Consider the following 23,088-nt stretch of genomic DNA (forward strand, 5'->3'; position numbering starts at 1 on the left):
CAAAAATCCCTACCCTCAGAGAGCTTACATCCTAATATGGTAGACAGTGAATAGTTAATGAAATGAACACAGTATGTAGCATGACCCTAAGTTCCATGGGGAAAAATGAAGCAGGAGAATGTAATCATATTCTTCTCTTGAGCTAATACTAGAACTAGCTGGTTCATTCTACAGAGCTTTCAAAAAGCAACAAAAAAGCTATCTCCTTTGGGAAGACTTTCTTGCTCTTATCCCCCTAAGAATAATCACTGTCCACGCACGCACACACATCTCCATTCTTTCATCTATTTATTTACTACATTTACTTCCACTCTTACATCCATCTATACATTATAATACAAATTCCTAACCTTATTGTAACTATTTGTTTTGTACATGTCTCCACAAGTAGACTGCATCCTGCCCATTCACTCCAGTTTTCTATTTTCATATCTGGCACATATCAGGTCTATAATAAATACTGGTTAGTCAGTAAATGAATAATACATAAACTTGGACTTTTATAACTGTACTTAGGCATACACATAAATTTCTGCCAAGAAAGGAACTATAAAAGAACCCTAGATCCAAGCTTCAGATAATTTCCTATATTAATCAATTTAGTGTAAGCTCTTTAAGGGCCTGCTTCATTCCAAAGCAAGAAAAAGTAAGTCCCTGTCTAGAGTCAACAAGAATTCCACACGCAGAACAAATAAGTAAAGCTAAAAGATTTGGTAAATTTAGAACAGGGTGCCATAAATACTGTAAGGCTTGGATTTTTATTCTTTAACAAAGAAATAATTATACAGGTGCCTAAACGAACTGAATGTTGTTGGGCTGGAGGGGAGGAAAATGATGTCTATGCTTGGACTCCTACTTACTTTTAAAGAGGAGGAATAAACACTCCATAGTGAAAGGCACTGACACAATGAAGAAAGGACAGTGGACACTAAAAATACCTCCTTTTGGCAAGTTGCCATCAGTGAGGAAGACCTGAAATAGACATGTGTGTGCAAGCTAGCTGCATAAGCATGGAACAAACCCAAAAGATGCTGTGCGTGATGTGAGGGAGGAAAGGCGTGTACAAAAAAGATTTTTCTTTATCCAGCTTCATGATGAATAACAGTTGAGCCCTACTGAAAGTTCCTGCTACAAATCTTCGCTTTGCTTGTGATTCAAAATTGTGTTATTTTGATCAAGGGTCTCTGGTCTCTGTGTTGCCAACCAGCTGGCATATGACTGCTACCACAACATTCCTGCCATTACGCTCTTCTTTTTCACTGATCTTATGTTGAGGCTGTAAAAGCTGTTCACCCTCATAGTCCCATATCATATCGTTTCAGTACTTATCATGTAATTTCAATAAAATTTATAGTGGAGACCTTATTCTATACTAAATTTAATTATCCACAGGATCTGAAATATATGACTTACAAAGTGTTTTGAATACAACAGTGGAAAGAAAAACTGAATCTGTTTCCACATACTTGAATAATAGTTATAAAGATAACTGTTTGGAATCATATTAAGTGAAACAATACTCCTTTAAATATGCTCAGAATATCCACACAAGAAACAAATAAACAAACAAACCCAGAACTCTCCATTTTGTAGAAACAGAAACCACAGAATCCCTAAAATACCAACATGATACCAAGTACGATAAAAACAATAATGGTAGTGGTGGTGAGGAGGAGGTAGTGGTGATAACAGGGACCACTAACACTTAAAAACAAAGAGAGTAGTATGTTATGTGGCAGACACTATTGTAAGAACTTTATATATCAACTATTTAAGCATCACCACAGAACTATGAGAAAATTACTAGCCAATCCAGCTACAGAATCCTACTCTTAATCACTATAAATAATGTTTTATGATGAAAAAACGGAAAAAGTCAATCACACAGAGGTGACTCAAGCATCTTTCCATAAACTATTCCTTATTATTAAAGATCATTTATTAATAAACACAGGACCTTATTATTATGGTCACTTATATTAAAATGTTATCCCTTCTAAAGCAAAGAATAAAGGGTGGAGGTACCAAATCACTACAAATGCAAAAGTACATCTTCCATGGGAGGAACATATATCTAAACACAATACACTGAAGTGGTGGACAGAGCCAAAGACACCTAATACCAGGATTGCAGCATCACGATATTATTAAAATAGTCTGCACAGCCTGACTTTCAAGGGGTAGAAGTAAGCGAGATTATTTATATAATGGACTAAAGAGCACTTGACAATGAAACAGCCAAAAAGCTTTTCTTCTTTTCCTTAACTTATTTTTAAAAATATTGAAAATTAATAAAATGATTATTGCCTAAAATGATATATTTTATCATTCTCTAGGCTTTTTTCTACTTTATGCATACCCCATCTGATCTAGAAAGAAATCATTAAGTACCTACTAGCATGTATTCAATTTCTACATGAAAAAAGTTTTGTAGAGATCAAAGGAATTGGTGTTTATTCTATGTATTCTGTGCCCTTGACGAGAAATGAGGGGAAGGATCAATCAGGTTTATACATACAGCTTATTATCATAGAGAAGAAATAACAATAAAGAATTCAAGAAGGAAATATTTTTAAAATAACCATTTAGAGAAAGAAGACATTTTCCTTAAAATGTCCTTCCTAATCATAGTATAGCTGTTAAATGGGTTGAAAAGAAAATAGAAATAACATTATTATACTAGAGTCTTTCTTCTCCTCATACAATTTTTATTTTACAAAGAGAGAAAAACCAATGAAACCAGAGGAAGACTAATGCTGAATGCATGCTACATGTGATTTAATCAAACCTGCATACCAATTCCACACTAGCACAGATTTCTTGAAATCTTTTGTTTTGGTTTTTATCAGCACTGCCAGTTGTCAAAAGCTATCACATTTCACTGTGGGTGATTTATTCCTCTTGGTCAAGTGGGAGTATTCCTTTGCCTTTGAGGCCCTAATCCCTGAAGGCAGAAGACTTCCTCTAGGACACAGTTCTAAGGACAAGAAATCCCCAAACACTTCTTACAATCACCTGGCTACTTTAAACATCATTTAAGGGAAATAATTTTTTGATGACGCCTCCACAGTTGTTCTAAGCAGCCATCAGCATCAAATTTTTTGTGTGAAGCAAGTTATTCAGAAAGGCTCTGACCTTTTATTGTCTTGGTTAATAATACCTTTCAGTATCAGTGGTAGAAGTATAGTGTGGATGGACTAATCAGCTGGCACTGATTACAGTAATTAATAGAATCTAAAAAGGAAAAATTCCTTAAGTCCCCTAATGTCTAAGCAATTGTTTGTCTACCACTCTACACTTCAGGGAAATCTACAAACAAGGCACAACTATAATTTACCAAAATGAGCAGGTTTTGCCCAGACTATTTACAGGGTGGGGCAAAAAGTAAGTTTACAATTGTTAGAATGGAAAATACAATAATTAATAAATAACACAAGAATAAACTCTGTGCCATGGCCAGTGTGGTTCAGTTGGTTGGAGCATCTTCCCATTAACTGTAAGGTCATGGGTCTGACCCCTGCTCAAGGCACATACTTAGGTTCTGGGTTTGATCCTCAGTCAGGGCACGTGTGGGAGGCAACAGATCAATGTGTATCTCTCACACCAATGTTTCTCTCTCTCTCTTTCCCTCCCTCCCTCTCCCCTCCTCCCTCTGTCCCTTCCACTGTCTCTAAAAATCAATGGAAAAAATATCCCCAGGTGAAGATTAACAACAACAAAAAGTAATACTTTCAACAACAAAAATTTTTTAAATTTTAAAAATAATAAACTTCATCAGTGTACTGCTATATTTTATCCAAAAAACTGTTCAAATTGAACTATATAGGAAATGTAGATATAACCTTTAGGAAAATGCATTCATAGTGCACTGCTCCAGCAAACTTTATTAATTGCTGGGAGGGAAAATAAGTTCCTTAATAGGACAGATAATGGATCTAGAGACCTCTTACATTAAAATAACTGGATATTATGAAGCAAAAGCTGGTGAGACCAAAGGTTACTGCCAGTCAAAATCTTCTTTGTAGACAATTATGGAAATGGCTCAAATATTTCTTTTTTTTTACTTATCTTTATTGTTGAAAGTATTACAGATGTCCCTCTTTTTTCCCCACTAATCACCTTCTTTTTATATCTGGCAGGCATATATAAAAACTTGACAGACCTTTCTGTACTAAAATTGCTCAAAAAAACAGAGAGGATCCATAAATCCACAATGGAAATCCTTCTTAGGCAGTAGCAATGGTGAGACTGCCCTTAGGACCTCAGTGCACATTATCTATATGAATGGTATCCCTTGAGTTGTACAATAACAACGGCTATCCAGATAGAAGTCTTATATCAAATAGTACACTACATTTTAGTGATGAAAGAACCCATTATTTTTAAGTAACTAAAGCAGACACACTAGCCTTAATTTAAAAAACAAAACAAAAAAAAAAAACCACTACCCCTTGTATTACTTATTAACAATAACAAAGTTAAGAAAAATCAAATAATTAATAATAAAAAGCTAGCTAAATTATATATGATCTGGATAGAATATTATGAAACCAGTATAATTCAAATACATGAGGATTAAATCAAAGATATTTGAGGAAATCTCATCAAATTTAATAAAATTTTCCTCAGAAATTTGGATTTCTCATCTGGAAAACTTCTCTAGGAAAAAGTGTTAGGAGAAAAAAGTAAGGAGATCTGGCAATTACAGGAAGATAAAACAGATAAAGGACAAAATACATGTCTGAAGCTTGAAGCTATTTTCTTTCTGATTACTGTGTACATACCGGTGTGGCAGAGAGAAGGAAAAGCACAAAACGCTACTTCATCCAAGTATGATTTAACAACTTCTTCAAGTGGTTATTTCAACTTCTCAGCTAGAGTTGACAGGTACCTGGGCATCTATCCAAATGGCCATTCCCACAGGTAAGAAGGCAATGCAAGTTAATTCATGTCAAATATAAGCAGTTTTAAGGAGAAGAAAATATTGACTGTGCATCAAAACTTTGATCAAGCATTCTCTTTTTCAAATCCTTTGTCTCTTTCTACATTCTTGTCCAGGTATTTATTACTCTGACAAGTTCCTGCTATGTCTCCTGAGACACCACTAAGAACAACATTTGTCACAATAGAGATCTGACCATTCCATATTAACTTGTTAACTATCAGTTCTCAATTTTAAAATGTGTGCTCAGTCAAAACAGAAGTCAGGACATTCTGAACTAGAGCTTGCCAGACTCTGAGAATATTAATATGGCATACTATCAATAGAAAATGACAAGGATAAACAAACCCTCAAATTATTCACTAAGTTACCTAAAATTCCAAAGAAATGTTTTAATAAAGGTCAAAATTATGTCTATGTTGTACAAAGCATTACAATAAAAGCCTTTGAGTAGTTCTTATTTCTATTACACCCTAGAACTAAAAAATAAAGCCTTCATTATCCAAAGGATATGTTCTCTCAGGTTCAATCCTATGGCCTCCATGATAACGTTGGTAGAACAAGTTTACCCAGGTGAAAAATACAAGGCTATTTAAAAACACAACCATTCTTATCCCAGGGATGCAAGGTTGGTTCAACATACAAAAATCAATCAATATAATGTACCATATTAATAAAGAACAAAAACCACATGCTCATCTCAATAAATACAGAAAAAGCATTTGACAAAATCCAACACCTTTTCATGATAATATATACTCAATAAACTAGGAATAGAAGGGAATGTCCTAAACCTGGTAAGAGGCATCTATAAAAAACCCACATCATACTGGGGAAAAATGAAAGTCTTTCCCCTAAGATAAAAAACAAGATAAGGATGTCCGCTCTCACCACTTCTATTCATCACTGCACTAGACAATCAGGGAAGGGCAATTAAGTAAGAAAAAAAATATATCGGAAAAGAAAAAGTATAACTATCTCTATTTGCAGATGGCATAATCTTATATATAGAAAATATTAAAGAATCTACTAAAACACTATTAAAGCTAATAAAGAAGTTTAACAAAGTTGCAAAACATAAGATCAATATTTAAAAATCAGTAGTATATCTGTATACAAGAAATGATTAATCTGATAATAAAACGAAAACAATTCCACTTACAAAAGCATCAAGAAGAATATTTAAAAATAAATTCAAAGTGCAAGACTTGCAAACTTAAAACTACAAAATATCAATAAAAGAAATTAAAGACAACATAAATAAGTTTAAAGACATCCTGTGACCACTGAAAGACTTGATATGTTAAGATGGCAATACTCCCCAAACTGATGAACAGACTCAACACAATACCTATCAAAGTTCCAAATGCCTTTTTTACAGAAATGGACACAATGATCTCAAAATTCATATGGAATTACAAGGGACCGCCCCCCCCAAAGCCAAAACAATCTTGAAAAGAAACAAACGGTAGAGGGTTCACAATTCCCAATATCAAAACTTACTACAAAGCTATAGTAATCAAGACAGTGTGGTATGGCACATGGATAGACATACATATCAATGGAATAGAATCTAGAGTTCAGAAATGAATGTATCTATGGCCAACTGATTTTCAGCAAATGTCCCAAGATGACTCAACGGGGGAAAGAAGAGTCTTTTCAACAAATGCTGATGGGACAACTGAATATACACATGCAAAGTAATGAAGTTGGACTCTGATGTTATATTATATACAAAAAATAATTGGAATGGATCAAAGACCTTAATGTAAAAGCTAAAACTATAAAACTCATAGAAGAAAATGTAGGAAGAAATTTTCTTGACCTTTAATTAGGCAATGTTTTCTTAGATATGACACCAAAAGCATAAGCAACCAAGAAAAACAAAGATAATTACTCATCAATTTAAAACTTGTGCGCATAAAAAGATACTATCAACGAAGTGAAGAAATAAACCCCAAAATGGGAAAATATTTGCAAATCACATATCTGATATTTTGGAGCCTCCAAAATATATAAAAGGTTTCTAGAACTCAACAATAAAAAATAAAAATAAAAACTCAATTTAAAAATGGACAAAAGATTTGAAGAAACATTTCTTCAAAGAAGATATACAAATAGTCAACAAGCACATGAAAAGATGTTCAACATAATTAGTCACTATGGAAATGCAAATCAAAACCACAATAAGATACCAATTTGTACCTGTAAGAATGACTATTTTAAAAAGAAAAATAACAAGCATTGGCAGGAGTATAAAATTATGTAGACACTTTAGAAACAGTTTGGCAGTTCCTTATAAAGTTAAACATGAGTTAACATCAATTCCATTCCCAGATATATATGCAAGAGAAAAGATATATTCATACAAAATCCTGTGCGTGAACTTTGAGAGAATAATTATTCATAATATCTAAAGAGTGGAAAGAACCCTCATTTCTATAAATTGATGAATAAACAAAATTTGGTATATTCATTACAGTGGAATATTAGTCAGCCATGAAAAGGAATAAAATACAATACCTGCTACAACATGAATGAATCCTGAAAACATCACGTTAAAGAAGCCAGACACAAAAAACGCATATTGTACAATTACATTTATATGAAATGTCCAGAATAAGAAAATCCAGAGAAAAAAAGTAGTTAGTGGTTGCCAGAGGATAAGGGGTTGTGACTGCTAACAGGTATTAACAGGTATGAGTTTCTTTTATGGATAATGAAAATGTTCTGCAATTGAATAGTGGTGATGGTTGAACAATCTCATAACTATTCAAAAAAAATGAATTACACAGTTTAAAATAGTAAATTTTATGGTAAGTAAATTACATCTCAATTAGGGAAAAAAAGAAAACATCCATCCAATTAACCCTAGTGCTAGCTTAAAAGTCAAGGTTTCACAATATCAATGAAGTGTGAAACTAATAAACTTGAGATTTATCCTGCTTTATTCCCCAAATAACATAAACCAATTTAGCCAAGTTTGTCTGTTCTTAACAGATTTAAAAATTCTTTTGCACTCAGTGTATCATCTGTGCACATATTCAATCTGATTATCTTCTAGATGACAGTCTCTTCCATGTTAGATCACTAATATGCAAATTTTTCATCTAGACAGTTATGCTTCTCATTGAAGGTGAATCTCCAAAATAAATATGTAGCATAAATTCACCTTCTGCTGTCAGTCCGTCCTTCCAATACACCTTATTCCCCCGTACCCTTTTCCTCTGAATTCTTTTCATATCCTGTAATAATTTATGAATCTGGTAAAACAATTTTAAACTGTTTAGAATTCCTTCTGGTTTGAGGTGACTTCTGTTGGGAGCAATGAATGATATAGAAGCCCTATAAATAATGGGTTAAAACACTAAGTTAAACATAGAAATAGAAAAATTCTTCATTCTAATAACACTGCAACATCATAAGACAACTAGAATAAGAAAAAAACCACAAGAGTCTTATTACCATACCACACACAAAAATCTCACCCTCATATTCTAAATCCTTTATCCAATGTGTTATTCAATGGGAGCAGATATTGTTCAAAAATGGCCACAATATCTCCCACATGACATGCTCTTCTACAATGTGGCATTGACACTCCTCCATGAAGAAGTGGAGTCTATTTCTTGATCCCCCTGAATGAAGGGAAGTCCTGTGACTATTATGATCAACAGAATAATACAGAAAAAGGGATCCTCTGCCACTTCCTAGCATACCCCTTAACTAGTCAGGCAGCTTCTGCTTCTATCATCTATGACTGTGGAAGTCAGGTGCCACATCAGAAGTGTAACTAATCTCATCATGCTGTGAGATACTCAGGGCATGTGCAGGAGTCTGAGGCAAAAGCAGCCATGTAGCCATATAGCCTGAGGCCAGGAGTACGTAGGCAGAATGTGTGCAAGTGAAGAAGCCACCTTGGTAGTAGATTATCTTACCACAGACTGTCACCAAAGGAATCAGGGACAAAGTACCCAAGAGAGCCCTTTTTGAATTCCTGACTCACAAATAAGTGAGCAAAGTAAAATTATACAACCGAAACTTACATAAGCTTATTAACCAATGTTACCCCAATAAATTTAATAATATTTTTAAATAAATAAATGATAATTTATAACAAGGTAAACTAAGGTCCTTCCCTTTTCTTAGGGAATAATTTTTCAGTCATTATAAAATGACTTGTATAAAATCAACTTCATTTAAAAAGTTATCTATTAATAAATTGGAGGTTAAATTAGACTTTGAAAGTTCAACTATCTACCTCCTTAAGGTTTACTTGAAAAAGAGAGGGTAAAAAAGTTATATGAAGCAAAGTAAATCCACATGGAATATATTCCCCAGTAGAAATATCATCACTCATCAGACTTTTCACTATGCATTGTTTTCTTTTCAATAAAATGGTATTTCAAGAATTTAGCTATACACATTCTCCATAAACAACAAATTTTAAATAACCTGAGTTCTATTAAAATTATAGGTAAAAGAAAGAAGAGGGAAAATTCTAATCCCTAAGTATATTAAGTTTCCAACTTAAAATTTGACTGGAGCCAAACTTGGTCTTCTTTTATCTTCTTTAACGCCAACTTAAAAAAATAATAACATTTAGAAAAGACTGCAATTAATCCTTATGAAAAATAAAACAGTGGAATTTTAAAAACAAAATACTAATTTTCTCTGAATTAGTAAATAGTTTTTAATGATAAAATATACTCTCCTTTCTATTTTATAATATGGAAAGAATGAAGAAACTTACACTGCCTTAGCCAACACTCCAGAGAAAACAAATATAATATGTAAAGAACCTACTCTTTCTGACTTCCTACCCAAAACAAAATAGAAGAGGCTGAAAGAACCAATCTAGGAGTGCCCCCATACCCTCCACCAAAACTCATCTAATTCTATAATATCAATCGGCTTTCTGCTACTGTTAAATCTAAACTCTAAATACCAAAACCTAGGAAATAGAAGCAAGCAAGGTAAAATAAACAGAAGGGAATGATAACATCTGCATCAGCAAATTAAACTCCAAGCTACATTATCATTTATAATCAATCAAGAAGCTGAACAATTTTAACAGATTTTGAATGCAGCTCAGGTTCAAATGCTCAATTACATTTTCCAGGTCAGTGATTTGCTATAAAGATAAAAAATTTACTGTAACACAAAACTACTTTAAACCACAGGGGAGAACCCTGGGAAGGAGGAGCTCAGTGCTAATCCCCCTGTACTGCGTGCTTGGCCGTCTGCTGTTGACCACAGGGTTATTCCGGCACATACAAATGCATACGCTGCCTAGAAAGCTGGAGGATTCTGGGTGGAAAGTGGTGCCTAATCAGAGCCAAAAACAGTCCACAGAGTATGTGACTCTCAATCTAGCCATTATCACAGCTACTTCTGTTCTCAGAAAACAAAGTTTTTAAAAATGCCTATCTGGAGACCCAAGATGGCGGCAGACTGAGTGGAACTAATACTGACACTCTCCCGGAACCAAACTGGATTTACAACTAAAATATAGAAAAGCCATCCTGAAAACCAACTGAAAACTAGCTGGAAAGCACCCTCATAACCAAGGAGGAAAGTGGAGACCGCACAGAGACTGGTAGGAAGTGCAGACGCGAGAGGGCTGCTGGGCTCCCACAGGCAGCAGCTGAAGGTCCAGAGGGAGATCTCAGCTGGGGGGGCTCCCACTGAGGACGCTGGGGGCTAAGCCCCAGCCTGGGCTTCCCAGCCAAGAGCACCAGGACTGAGAAAGGTGACACATAATATCCGGCTGTGAGAAGCAGCAGGGTTCTGCCTGCCAGGACAGGCACCCTCTTGAAGAGCCAACCCACAACGTTTTGTGTGCAGCCACTCACCTTGGGCTCTGGCGGAAGGGGAGTGGTGTGGACTGCAGCTGTGAAGGGGAGTGGAGTGGACTGCAGCTCTGTGGGGAGAGTCTGGGAAGAGTTATTCCCGCAGACTGTGGGGGACATTTTCTTTGGGAGGCGAATTTTAGGCTTTTGCCTGAGAGTGGAAGCAATTGTCCCATCCTGCTGGAGAGCCTCTCACCCTGCCCAGAGGAGTTTCTACAGCCTGAGGTTTGTTGAGAGACTGATAACGACCAGCCACCCCACCCTATAGAGCTTCTACAGCCTAAGACTCATTAAGAGAATCAGATTAATCAGTCTGCAGACAGAGGCAGACCTCAGGGTGCTTTGATTCTTTGCTTGATCTATTTTGGGACCTGGGCCTTAGAAAAGCAGACTCAGGTGTGCATCTTGGTCCTGTCCAAACACACCCACCACCAGCAGTGGAGACCTCAAGCCTGGGGTTGTTGATAGCCCCAAACAGGGAACTCAGGGCCAGTCACAAACTGCGTCTGGCATTGGCCTGTACCAGAGGCCCTCCAAAAAGACTGAGTGTCCTAGCAGATCTACCTAACAGGTAAAAACAAACCCAAAAAAGTAGTCAAAATGGGGAGACCAAAAAACAAGCCCCAAATGAAAGAACAAGAGAAGTCTAGAAAAAGAGCTAAATGAAACGAAGATAAGCAATCTCTCAGATATAGAGTTCAGAATACTGATTGTAAGGATGCCCAACAGCATGAAAAAAGATACGGAAACTATGAAAAATGAACAGTCAGAAATGAAGAATAACACAGCAGAAATAAAGAATACATTAGAAGGAATAAATAGCAGATTAGAGGAAGCTGAGGATGGGATCAATGAATTAAAAGACAGGGTAGAAAAAATCACTCAATCAGAGACCCAAAAACAAAAAACAATTAAAAAGCAGGAGGACAGTTTAAGGGAGCTGTGGGACTGCATAAAACGTAACAATATTCATATTATAGGAGTGCCAGAGGAGGTCAAAATTAAGCAGGGGTTAGAGAACCTGTTTGATAAAACAATGGCAGAAAACTTCCCTAACCTGGTCAAGGAAACAGGCACATGAGTTCTGGAGGCACAGAGAGTCCCAAGCAAGAAGAACCCAAAGAGGCCCAGATATTGACCCATGCCATTATGGTCAATTAATATTTGATAAAGGAGGCAAGAACATACAATGGAGTAAAGACAGTCTTTTCAATAAATGGTGTTGGGAAAACTGGACAGATACATGCAAAAAAATGAAACTAGACCACCAACTTACACCATACACAAAAGTAAATTCAAAATGGATAAAAGACTTAAATGTAAGACATGAAACCATAAAAATCCTAGAAGAAAACATAGGCAGCAAAATCTCAGACATCATTCATAGCAGTATGTTTGCTGACACATCTCCTAGGGCAAGAGAAACTAAGAAGAAAATAAACAGCTGAGACTGTATCAAAATAAAAAGCTTCTGCACAGCAAAAGAAACCATCAACAAAATGAAAAGGGAGCCCTCTGTATGGGAGAATATATTTGCCAATGACACTTCTGATAAAGGGTTAATATCCAAAACATATAAGGAACTCATACAACTTAACAAAAGGAAGACAAACAATCCAATTAAAAAATGGGCAAAGGACCTAAATAGACACTTCTCCAAAGACAACATACAAATGGCTAAGAGACATATGAAAAAATGCTCAAAGTCACTAATCATCAGAGAGATGCAAATTAAAACCACAATGAGTTATTTCACACTTGTGAAAATGGCTACCATCAACAAATTAAGGAACTACAAGTGCTGACCACAGTGTGGAGAAAAGGGCATGCCAGTACACTGCTGGTGGGAAAGCAAACTGGTGCAGCTACTCTGGAAAGCAGTATGGTTTCCTCAAAAGATTAAAAATTGATCTGCCATTTCACCCAGTGATCCCACTTCTAGGAATGTATCCTAAGGAACGTGAAACACCAATCACAAAGAACTTATGCACCCCTATGTTCATAGCAGCGCAATTTACAATAGCTAAGATCTGGAAACAGCCCAAGTGCCCATCAGTAGATGAGTGGATTAAAAAGCTGTGGCACATTTACACCGTGGAATACTATGCAGCTGTAAAGAGGAAGGATCTTTTATCCTTTGGCACAACACGGGGGGAACTAGAAAGTATTATGCTAAGTGAAATAACCCAGTCAGAGAAAGACAAGTACCACATGATCTCACTTATATGTGGAATATAACAAACAAAATAAACTGATGAACAAAGTGGATACAGAGGCATAGAATCATGGAACAGACTGAGGGATCTCAGAGGGAAGGTGGGGAGGGGGGGTATGGGTGGGGAGAGATTAATCAGAGAACTTACATGTTTATAAGCATAATCCATGGACACAGACATTGTATGGGGAAAGCCTGGGGGGTGGAATGGGGGGGGGGGTGGAGGGGATCAGTGTGAATAAAAAGGGGACATCTGTAATATTCTCAACAATAAAGAAACTTAAAAAAAAAGGAATAAATGTTCATTTCACACACACACAAAAAATGCTTATCTAATATGCCAAAAGTAATGCCAAAGCAATATATTATTTCTCTCTCTCTCTCCCTTCCTCTCTCTGAAATCAATAAAAACATATATATATATGTACATATACATACATGACGGTTAGATATAAACTGGGCTTACAAAAAAAAAAATCTACAGCCATCAAAAGGAGCTTTTATCCCTGGCTGGTTTGGCTCAGTGCTTAGAGCATCAGCCCTCAGACCGAAGGGTCAAAGGTTCAATTCCTGGTCAAAGGCACATACCTTGGTTGCAGCTTCAATCCCAGCCCTGGTAGGGCATGTATGGGAGGCAACCAATCAACGTCTCTCTCTCACATTGATGTTTCTCTCGCTCGCTCACTCTTGCTCTCTCTCAAAAAAAATTAAAAATCAAGAAAAAAAATCCTCAGGTGAGGATTAAAAAAAGGGTGGATTTTAGAATTATTTTGATAAATATATCCATCTGATAGCATCTTTTTTTTTTTTCTTTTTTTAAAATATATCTTTATTGATTTCAGAGAGAGGAATGGAGAGCGGGAGAGAGAGATAGAAACATCAATGATGAGAGAGTCATTCATCAAACCCGCAACCCGGGCATGTGCCCTGACCGGGAATCGAACCCCGATCGCCTGGATCCTAGGTCGACGCTCAACCACTGAGCCACGCCCGGCCGGGCTGATAGCGTCTTCTTACAACATACCACAAAAGTTTTCTGGGCATACTCAACATTATATCACTTACATAAAAGTATAAAGAATATGCTCATAAATGGATAGAAGGCATAAAACTGAAGAAGGTAGACTATATAATCAAATCAAGACTCAAAAAGATGCTCAAAGATTAGAGCAATTGGCTATACTTAAAGTAAAATTTAATAAGAATAAACAATATTAATACCTTACATCTACAGGTTCCAATGTGCTTTTCATATACATTTTTTTTAAAAACACCCTGAGGTAACTATTATATCCTGTCTAGAGATGAAGAAACTGAAGGTTAGTGAGTTTCAGTGAGTTGCCCAATATAACATTTCAGCTAGTGCCAAGAACAGAACATTAATAACATCCTAACCATTTTTTTGCAATTAGATCCAAAATTCCAAATGGACTAAAGTATGGAGGAAAAATTAGTTTAGACAAGAAAATTTAATCAAGACCAATAGGAACAATGGAAGAAACAGAAATATTTTACCTAGAAAAATAAGCTTTGAGGGCAAATAGCAAGTTTCCAATATCTAAAAAGCCATCCCGCAGAAGGATTACACTTGTTCAGTAAGCTCCCAAGTTAATCTCAGTGGGCAAATACTATATAAGCAGCCAAATTCTGGTTCAAGAAAAGAGGATAAAAACAGTCCAAGTCATTTATGCATCATAATTGGGCATATCTGACCATAAGCTGAATAAATCCAATTGCCAGAGACTTTATAGGATGAAAGTAATTCAACAGACAGCTGGACTTTATCAAATGAGACTCAACATCTGTATCAGACACTGTTTCAAAATATTTAAATGAACTTCTAAGAAAGGTGGTTCTAATTTCAGGATTATAGAATTAGATATACATTTAATACCAAATAAAGGAACAATTCTTTTTCAAAGAAGATAGGCAGGTGTATGTAGAGAGTTTTTTCTAAGAATTTTTATTATTACTATTTAAACAAAAAAATATATAAAGTTAATAAACACCCAAGTACCAATGATGCAAGTTTAACAAATTAACCTGTCTCCCATTATTTTAAATTATATCTAAATATTATTTAATATATTACATATATTTAATATATTACATATATTAAATATTTAACATCTATAAATGTTATGAAGTATAATAATAAGTATGTGAATCCATTGCTCATCTAAAGAATGAGAACATTACCTAAGCTACTTTAAATATTTATACATATATGCTTCCTCATCACATTTCTTTCTTCCCTACCTCTAGAAGAAATGACATGGCTCAATTTTTATCCTAAATATTCCCTTGCCTTAAAACAAAAATATTATGTTCCATTGTGTGATTATACAATTTACTTAACTCACTCTTCAGACAATGAACATTTGCAGTGTTTCCTCAGTTTTTGTTTTGTTTTGAATCTAAATAAAGTTACTATGAGCATTCTTATACATGTACTGGAGTTCGTCTATGGTATGTGGTTCTGGGTATGTTTATTTTTAATTTAATAAGATAAGTACTCTCCAAAGTAGCTGTACCAATTTAAAAACCCAAGAGCACTGCAGCAACCCAGTTGCCATATTCACCAGCACTGAATATTGTCAGATTTCTTACTTTTGCCAACATTGCATAAAATGACAGGTATAAAATGGTTTCTTAATCTGGTCTTAGTTTACATTCTCTTGATTACAGTGAGGGTAAATTACTTCTTAAATTTATTTACCATGTGTATACCCTCTTATTATATTTTATTAATACATATATAAGTTGTAAAAGTATAAAAATATACATCTTCCTGAGCTAAGAAAAATCAAGTGTTTATCTCTAGAAGAGAATAGAGGGGAATACTATCAAGAAAAGATATACCAAGAAGCTTTAACTGTGTATTAAATATTACTTCCTAAATTGAGTAATTAAAATTACATGTTTTATTATTCTTTATACTTTTTTTATATCTCTGAAATAATTAAATGAGTGGATAAAATAAAACGAGTGAGGAAAAAAGCTGTGGTACGTTTACATAATGGAATACTATTCAGTCTTAAAAAGGAGAGAAATTTTACCCTTTGCAACAATATGGATGGACCTGGAAAGCATTACACTAAGTGAAATAAGCCAGTCAGAGAAAGACAAGTACCATATGACTTCACTCAGATGTGGAATCTAATGAACAAAATGAACTAACAAGCAAAACAGAGACAGACTCATAGACAGGCTGACAGCTGTTGGGAAGGTGGAGGGATTGAGCAAAAAAGAAAGAGAAAGGAAAAGAACTCATTGACAGGGACAACAGTTTGGTAATTGCCGGAAAAAGGGTGGGTGGGGTGAGGTGGAGGAGGGGATACAGGGGATACATGGTGATGAACGGAGACTTGACTTGGGGTAGTGAACACAATATAGTGTACAGGTGATGTGTTGTAGAACTGTGCACCTGAAACCTATATAATTTTGTTAACCAGTGTCACCCCAATAAATTCAATAAAAAATAAAATTGCTTAATATTTTACTTTATACTTTTTGTATCTCTAAAATAATTAAATTATAAAATACAAAAAGATAGTATAAACACATGGTCAACAAGCAAGAATTTGGGAAATATAGCACACATGACCTTTCCTGAAAAAGTATTCAAAGGAATTCTTGGGCAACCAAGAATAAAAATTTAAACCTTGGGAATAATTAAGCTGTGATGCTACAAGACTAGTGATAAACAAGGTCAAGAATGATCAGTGGAAAGAAACAAAAATAAATACTTCACTATATGTCAAGATTAACCTGGGAAACTGTGTGAGCTGTTGACTGAACTGTTTCTCTGAATCAGCTGGTACTCTAGTTTTAAAAATTCACAGGGGGCAACCTGAAATCCAGAATCTTCTCAGAATGGAATGTGTGCAAGTCTGAATATATTGTCAAACAAGAAGAGTCTCAAACTTTGGAAAGAGCCAAAATGCCAAAAGAATATGCAGAGCTTTGTCCACATGGGTGTGACAATCTGATAATTATCTAGCAAATTCAGTGAGTTACAAAATTGTCATGGGGATGTAAAGTACAGCATAGCGAATACAGTCAATAATATTATAACTATGTATGGTGCCAGGTGGGTACTAGACTTATTGGGAGAATCACTTCTTCAGTTATATAAATGTCTAACCACTATGCTGTACTATCTGAAACTAATATAATATTGAACGTCAATTGTAATTGAAAAAAATTAATTTTAAAAAGAAAAATAAAAAGTATTGAAACTAAACAGAAGTGGTAGTTACACAACATAGTGAATACACTAAATGCTACTGAACTATATACTTTATAATGATTTATTCTGTTATATATAAATTTCACCTCAATAAAAAGTACATTAAAAAGTTAACTTAAAAAACAATGCTTTAATGCTTATTTCCATCTAATACTCCCAATGAGGAAGTGTTGTAATGGGAAAAGCTGCATTTTGGAGTAAGACTAACCTTGTAACAAAATCTGAAGCTATCCCTTTAAAAAAAGCTAAACAAATTTGCACAAATTATGTCTGAAATTTGTTTTGAGTTTCTGTTTTGGTGGTAGGAATAGGGAAGCATGGGGGAGAGGATGTCAAGGTGTAAAAGTGTTTCATTAGTGAGTACTGAAATTACCTAATGGGTCAGGACTAACATTTTTTTATTCCTTTAAGAAATGGAAGAAGATAGTTCAGAGTACTTTCATGAAGTAAAATATATTTCGTGAAAGTTTTAGCTATAGCTTCTAACCATCTATATTACATATGGGTACAGATGAATGTGTATACAAAGTCGCACGTAAAATATATTTCTTACTATGTATCATGGTTTAAAAATTTGGCCCCTCATTTGAGATAGAGCAATCAATATCTAAAAACCACTGCCAAATGAATGGAAGGATTAAACAAGATTATAGATATAAAATGTCTAGAGTAAGTATTGCCATTCTGTTTTTAGTAACTATGACTATTTCAGGATAATAAGTTTTAATTCTAACTTCTAACCTCTAGTCACAGTTAAAAACTTTTTAAAAATGTTTACCTAGTTAAAAATAAGACATGCATTACTTCCAAACAACTTTTGGGTTCTACCCTATAAACCTGTTACTTGGCAAAATCCACCAACATTACAAAGCATATCCTTTCACCCAGCAATTCTACTTCAAAGAATTTACCTAGAAATATACTCCACATATGTATAAACTAAGCATGTACAATACTTTTTAACTGCAGCATCATTTTAGATAAAAGCAGAAATTTCAAACAAACTAAATTACCACCAGTAGAAACCTTGTTAAGTACATTTTAGTACATACACAAAATGTTGTCAGTCAGTAACAATGAGGAAAAAAGGAAAGGAACAGGCAATAAGGAATGGTAACATCTGTGTTAAAAGAAACCTTTTTGCTCTATATGGGTTATGCATAAAATGTTTCTGGAAGAATACAAAAACAGGTGAACATAAAAAGAGAGAATATATATTTGCCTATGTATATATAGGCTGTTTCTGGAAGAATGTGTAATAAACAGGTAAGAGGAAGTAAGCAGTTGGGGGGAAAGGGTGAGAAGAAGACACACACACACATATATATATAGATAGATAGATATGCATAAAAATTTGAAACAAATTAGCATCAACTAACAAAATATATTTAGAGTGATCAAATGTTCATGTTTACTTATAGAAAGTAAATGGAAACCAAACGAATATAATATAGGACAAATATAGGACATGGTCCTCTGTACATAAAAGAAAAGCTGAACTTGAGGTTTAGTAAAGAATTTTATTCCTTGGCTATTGTTAGAGGTTAAAAATAAACTAGGAAAATGTCAAATATTTCTAATGTATCACCTCATGGAGATGAACAACATCTACCAGAGTCCATATAACTGCTACCATAATTAAGCTAATAAAAAAAAAAAAAAGAAAGAAAAATTATTAGTACTTCTTTTATTCCAGAGTTAGCTTCTTTCTAATAGTGATTAAGGTAAAAAGGAAAGAAATTCTTTCTCTCCTTGACACATGTACTCTATATATTTTTTAATTTATGTTTATTGTTGTAAGTGTTACAGATGTCCCTCTTTTTTCCCCCACTGACCCCCTGCACCCCAGTTCCACCTCCCATGTACACTATATGTTAATTATAGTAGCATGTTTTCTATTCAAAAGTATAATATTAATCGCATAGATGGAGTTGCGACCATCCCAAGTCCATATATAATATTAATTCATGTCATTACATGAATTGGAATTACAGTTCCAATACAGAAGAAGTAGAAGGATGTCTATGTAAACACTCTGGCAATTTACAAGGCACTTTTCAGAAATAACAGCATGCAAAACACTGTTGAAGATACTAATAGTGTTTACCTAAAAACCTTAAAAACTGAATATGCAGAGCAGTTCTAATAACTTACCTATTGCAACAACAGTTTCAATTACTAACCACAAATACATAAACAGAGAAATGAGAAATGTTGCCAATATCAGGTAAACTCAGAGGTATGTATACGTGACGTCCGCCAGATGAGCTCGGAACACCTGCAGCTTACCTTCTTCTGAAGAACATTCACCTTCCGCTCCTTCACATCCAGCATGTCCTTGAGGTCGTGTATCTCCCCAGCCTGTGTTCCCTTCTCCTCGGCCATGTCCTGAATTTGTTTTGTCTTCTTATTCAGCATAGTTTCCTTCTCTTCCAAACGCAATCGGAGAGCATCAACCTAAGAATGTACGATTTTTCATTAGAATCAAAAAAATACCACTCTAAATATAAGTATTGCTATTTAGAAATTAATCCTGAAATTCCGTGAGCCCTTTTATAAGAAAAATAAAATTTACATCAGTTAAATTACCTCCAGATGACAGCATGATAAGTAGCCTTCTATCAAGGGGACAAAATGGAGAATTGTTATAAAGAGGTTGAGTTTTGCTACTTCAATATAAGTAGCATAATCCAGAACCATGTTTCTCAAACTCTATGTGCATTACAATCACTTGGAGGGTTTAAACAGAATTATTCTGATTCAGCAGGGGTGGGGCTCAAGAATTAGTATTTCTAAGTTCCCAAGTGACACTACACTGCTTTAGAAAACCTAATATTAGAAACACACCACAAGCATCACCAAGCATGACACTTGCTGTATCAGATAATACAATCTAGCTATAAAACATGAGTTTTAGGACAAGCCCATAATGTGCTTAGAGAGCTGCATAACACAAAGCAAAGGTCTACTTTCAGACCCCAAGACTAGTCTGCTGAAGTGTGGTATCCAGTTCCCTTTATCCCTGAAGCTGAACAGCTACTGTTAGGTATAACTGTAAAATTACTTGAAATCTAATGATAGCATTATTTTTAAATCTATCCCCAGCAAATTTCATTAAGCACACTCATAGACCAAATTTTTTTTTATTTTTGCTTTTCCAAATTAAAGATTTATAATTCAGCAAATAGTTACATATTTGGTTATAGTAAAAAAAAAGACAGGTAGCCTGGCCAGGCGTGGCTCAGCGGTTGAGCATCGACCTAGGATCCAGGCAATTGGGGTTCGATTCCGGTCAGGGCGCATGCCTGGGTTACAGGCTCGATCCCCACTGGGGGGCGTGCAGGAGGCGGCCAATCAATGACTCTCATCATTGATGTTTCTATCTCTCTCTCTCTCTCCCTCTCCTTTCCTATCTCTGAAATCAATAAAGATATATTTCAAAAATATATCTAAAAAAAGAGAGGTAGATTTCTTTCATATTAAGATAGTGCTGTTCAACAGGAATATGAGTCATATATGAAAGCCACATACGAAATTTTAAATTTTCTAACAGCGCCCAGCCAGGCGTGGCTTAGCAGTTCAGCATCCACCTAGGATCCAGGAGATCACAGTTCGATTCCCAGTCAGGGCACATGCCCGGGTTGCAGGCTCCATGCCCAGTCGGGGGAGTGCAGGAGACAGCTGATCAGTGACAACTTTCTCATCACTGATGTTTCTCTCTCTCTCTCCCCCTCTCCCTTCCTCTCTCTGAAATCAATATTTTTTAATAGCTACATTAAAAAGGAAAAAAGGAACAGGCAAAATTAATTTTAATAATATAATTTATTTAATCTAATATATCTACAATGTTATTTCAAACATGTAATCCATATAAAAAAACTATTAATGAGCTACTTTACATTCTTTGTTTCATGCTAAATCTTCAAAGTCCAATGCATACTATAATTTACATTTATATCACATCTCAGTTTGGACTAGCCATATTTCAAGTTACCAATAAGCACATGTGGCTGGCTGGTGGCAAATCTAAGATATCAAGTATGTTCTATAAAACATCTTTAATCTTGAACTTGTCCTATATTATTTTTTGTACCCTAATATGGATTAACCCACAAAGAAAAAAACAGATAATATGGGTAATGACTCACATTTACAGTACAGCAAAACTCTCAGGAAAGATCTAGTATTATAACTAAACTATAAGTTATCTAGAACCAATGCTGTGTTTACAGTGGTAGTGACTGCTCAGTAAGTATTACAGAAAATTTCCGAGGTGACTAGTCTCCTTTGCTATAGTTAAGTCATTATGTACTTACAAATTACATCAAACTATACTGGAAAGGAAAATATGTAAAATAACTAGCTTTCACGATGCTAAACTATAATTCTCCCAACCGCTTAAATGCCACCAAGTCAGAAACTGGGGAAGCAATCATTTTAGGTCTCATTTATAATTTTTCACAAATTCTATCAATAAACACTCTTTTACCTCCCATCTGCCTTTATTCTACTTTTATAAATATTACATGGTTAACCATATTATATTCTGGAAAGGTCCACCTAAGAACTTTCATACTCTAAAAATCCTATTTCTGAAACAATTCTTTTCTTTCTTGTATGCCTACTGAATCTACCCTTTGTCCACAAGGTTAACCTCTGATCTATCATACCTATTTTTTTTCATCTCTATTCTGGTTTCACTTGTTTTTCCCCCAGCCTGGGCAATCCTTTCCAACGCAGTCTCACATCATCACCTCTTTTTTTTTTTTTTTTTTTAGTCATATTTATCTTACAAATATTTACTCCTGTATTAAACCATTTCCTTCATTCTACCCTCTGACTTCTGAACCTTCCTGCATATGGTCAGGCACAGGCTTGCCAACCATATATACAGCATATTAAAAATCTCCACAATTCTATCCTCAAGCATTGTATTTTCTTCCCTCGAATTCTCCCTGAGAAAAATTTCACTCTCCTATGGCAACCTGGGAAACTGGGACTTGGGACAGCAGGCCCAAGATCTCAAAGCTATAAATAAGTCAGAGAGCAGGAATTTAAGATTAAATGGTCTGTCTCCAGATTCCACCATTTTAACCACTAAGTCTGTATACACTCTTCCCCTCAGAGCTAGATAAAAAGAGTATATACTATATGACTTCATATATGTAAAATTCTAGAAAATGCAAACTAATTACAGAAATAGAAAGCAGATAAAGGGTTGCACAGGAATGAGGGAGGAAGAAGGGAGAGTGAAGAGTATCGGGGAGCGGCAGGAGAAAGGGAATGCAAAGAGGTACAAGGAAACTTTTAGAACAATATTACCTTGATTGTGGTGTCTGGTTTTATAGATGTATGTGTCAAAACTTACCAAACGGTACATTTTAAATATAAGCAGTACATTTTATGTCAATACATTTGTGAATTTTTTTAAAGCAAAATTAGAAAGCCTGGTATTGGTATAGGAATAAACCAGTAAACCGTTGCAACAGAACTCAGCTACAGACCTACACACATATATAGAACAGAGGTGACACTGTAATCAGTAATAAAAGGATAGCACATTCAATAAATTGTTTTTAGAACACTGGCTACCCATATTGAGAGCAGGGCGAAAATCCCTAACTCCTATCATTCACAGAAATGAATTCTGGGTGAATTAAAGGTCTATATAAGAGAATCAAATCTTTAGAACTTCTAAAAGGAAATATAAGAAAGTACTTTTAGTTAGCATAATATCCTACAGGTCCTTTTTATGGCCAAGTAGTATTCCATGGTGTAAATAAATATACCATAGCTGTTCTATCCACTCATGTACTGATGGACCCTT

The 23,088-nt window shown here is 35.0% G+C and overlaps 1 protein-coding gene across 4 annotated transcripts in view; it reads right to left on the reverse strand.

Annotated features, from left to right (window-relative positions):
* The window catches only part of ERC1 (ELKS/RAB6-interacting/CAST family member 1), a 425,945-nt gene that overhangs the window by 269,757 nt on the left and 133,100 nt on the right, over positions 1-23,088 (reverse strand). For all 4 annotated transcript variants that reach the window (XM_087814458.1, XM_016224828.2, XM_016224830.2 and 1 more), the window contains one exon: positions 19,551-19,718. In XM_087814458.1, coding sequence (XP_087670584.1) covers positions 19,551-19,718 — 168 coding nt within the window. The remainder of the gene's footprint in view (positions 1-19,550; positions 19,719-23,088) is intronic.

Source organism: Miniopterus natalensis, chromosome 2 (assembly GCF_054644295.1).
Source record: "Miniopterus natalensis isolate mMinNat1 chromosome 2, mMinNat1.hap1, whole genome shotgun sequence".
Taxonomy (NCBI): domain Eukaryota; kingdom Metazoa; phylum Chordata; class Mammalia; order Chiroptera; family Miniopteridae; genus Miniopterus; species Miniopterus natalensis.